The following is a 2798-nucleotide window of genomic DNA, read 5'->3' as shown; positions in this document are numbered from 1 at the left end:
ATGAAAATTATTGAAGAGATGAAGGGCGTGTGAAGTGTCTAGGAAGGAAGTGGAAATGGAACGGAAATGGAACGGACAAGGAAGAAGAGGTCGGAATGAAGGTATGTGGAGAAATGTTCAGCCGGGTAAGGGAAGTGAGAGACAATATGTCTGACAGGCTAGTCCACATTGTGGACCTTGGGGTGGATATAGAAAGGGCTGTTCTGGGCTGGGATACGAGGTCGGAGGCTCTGGAGCGGAGATCGCTAGATGCGATTAGAAGAGAAACAGTCTGAGAGATGTTGGCCTCGTGCTCGGCTGAATGGACACGATCGAGGGGCAGGTACGATGAGGGGCACGGGCGCTAATGCCTACATCGTGGTCATTTAGAAATGCCAATTAACCTTGTTCGGGATATAGGGGGAAACCGGGGCACCAAGCGCGATCACACACGGTGAGAGGAAGAACCTCTAAACCATACACAGACAGTACTCGCTGCCATAATCGAACCTGAGCATCTGACGCTGTGAGGCAGCAGCTCTACCAGCTGCTCCACCCTGCAGCCCAATTTCACCTTGAACCTCCTCATGGCGAATCGTCGTGGCTGAATCGTCGCCTATCCATGTCCTCCAGCGATGCTGCGTGACCCGATGATTTGCTTCAGCAATTTGTATCTATCTCCGGTATAAACGAGGACATGAAGATCCTTGTTATTACCTTACTCATCTGCGGTCCCCTGAGATGCTTCCTGGCGTGCTGATTTGGTCCACTACATGTGTCTTTAAAAAACGGTGTCCACACGTCCTTGATTTAAGTTACAGGCAGTAATTAATCCGTTGCTAAACTAGTTTTATATGTAGTTCTCGCAGGAGGTCTATTTTTATCATTGCTACGTAGTGTAAACAGAGTATTGTACTTAACACCCAGTGCCATCATTGTGTTCTCAACGACTTATCTGCCTGTAGATGATGTCTCTGCAGACTCCTTCTGGCTCTTTTCTCGGATGCTGTGCGGATTTCGCATGTATCCTTCGGCTTAACTCGCGGGCACCAGATGTCGTCCACGGCCCAAAGACGCAATCGATTGAAGGGGTAAAATGGCTCCATGATATGGTCATGATGCAGATGGGTTGCCGGTGCGTTTGGTGGACATTTGAGTGGCATGTAATGGGGATAAATTGAATATACGTGCAGAGGGGAATGTTGCTGCAAGGAATACCCTGACAGTCGGGATTGACTCGATGGTGCGAATGACATTACGGAAGGTTAGGTGCAATAATGTAATAAATGAGACAACGTAATTTCGAAATAAATTTTCAGTTTCACCGGGACATTAAAAACACTTCATTGAATTGGAAAAGAAAAAGAAAGGGCGCAAAATCAAATTTTTAAATTCCTCCCTGAATTTTTTCTGGGACACCCCATAAATAAACGTGTTGGTGCAGGAACTCAGAGCCCTCAGCATATATCCGGACTGTTCTGCAATGGTAAATGGTTTGTTGTAATCTGACCCTAAAAGCTGAACGTCCAGGAAGTTTACACTCATGAAACACACGAAGGTCACCATCCAAAGTAATACGAAGCTACCGGATATGGCCAGCAATAGAATGATTGACTTCCTTCTGTTTTCCACCTCTTGATCTGCGCCGCTCTCGGCCTTGTTGTTCCCTCGGAGACGGCTCCTCACTCTATTAGCGTGAATAATGTGATTGATTGTCAGTGCGTTGAGGAGAATAATCAGCAAAATTGGTACAACTGGGGTTAAAATGGTTTCGATCAGCGAAAGTGCTGCCCATAACGGTGTGGTGTAGATGTCGGATGAAACCCAACAGTACCAAGCCACGTTATCACGAATGTATAGAGGAACGAGGGAAATATATACTGGAATATTTTGAGTAATAATCAAGATACACGTCACTGCTATTACCAACCCCGCAGTTTTCTCAGTGCAATATTTTGCTCGTAAATTCTGATTACAAATAGTGACAAATCGATCGAAGGTGAAAGTCACCGTCAGCCACACAGAGCAATCAATGAAAATACAATTCAAGAAAACACGCAGCTTGCAAATGTGAGATAAGTTGAGAAATGAATACGGAAAATAGACACATGTCATCTCGGAGAGAATTACCTCGAAGATCAGAACCATTAAATCAGCTACGGCCATAGACACCAGATAGCGAGTGATACATTTGGAGAGACCACACTTTCTCCTGGATAGAACGATGACTGCCAACAGGTTAGCTGGAAAAAAGACCACATTAAAAATTAAATCATTAATTGTTCCAATAGAACATTCGTTTGACGATTCTTCGTACGCCAGTGAGTGGATTATTGCTTTCTGTATCTCGCATCGAGATGCTCGACACAGATGTCTACGGTAAGAGGACTAGTCACCCTTACATTCCTCGTTGTCACTCGCAGATTGATTTGGTGATCCGCATGTGAAAGCAAATATTGTATCCAATAGGTATGGAAGTGTGAAAACGCACAGCACCAGATTCAGGAATATTTTCCCCCCGGCTGTTATCGGGCAACTGATTCACCCTGCCACAACCAGAGAGCAGTCCTGAACTACTACATACACCTTTGGTGACCTCGGACTATCCTTGACCGGACTTTGGTGGCTTTACCTTTCACTAAATGCATTTCCCCTATTATGTATCTTTACATTGCAAAAGGCTCGATTGTAAACATGCATTGCCTTTCCGCCGACTGGATAGCACGCAACAAAAGATTTCACTGTACTTCGGTACACGTGCCAATAAAATATATTAAAATATATTAAACAAATTACGCTTCTCTTAACCTTCATTTCCT

The 2798-nt window shown here is 44.7% G+C and overlaps 1 protein-coding gene across 1 annotated transcript; it reads right to left on the bottom strand.

Moving 5' to 3' along the window:
* Positions 1-1311: 1311 nt before the first annotated feature.
* On the bottom strand, positions 1312-2145 carry LOC144591399 (uncharacterized). Its single transcript, XM_078395603.1, has one exon. The coding sequence runs from the start codon at positions 2143-2145 to the stop codon at positions 1312-1314; it is 834 nt and encodes a 277-aa protein (XP_078251729.1).
* Positions 2146-2798: the final 653 nt, after the last annotated feature.

This window comes from Rhinoraja longicauda, unplaced genomic scaffold, assembly GCF_053455715.1.
Source record: "Rhinoraja longicauda isolate Sanriku21f unplaced genomic scaffold, sRhiLon1.1 Scf000978, whole genome shotgun sequence".
Classification (NCBI taxonomy): domain Eukaryota; kingdom Metazoa; phylum Chordata; class Chondrichthyes; order Rajiformes; family Arhynchobatidae; genus Rhinoraja; species Rhinoraja longicauda.
The sequence above is the reverse complement of the archived record's forward strand: the minus strand, read 5'-3'. Positions and strand labels throughout refer to the sequence as shown.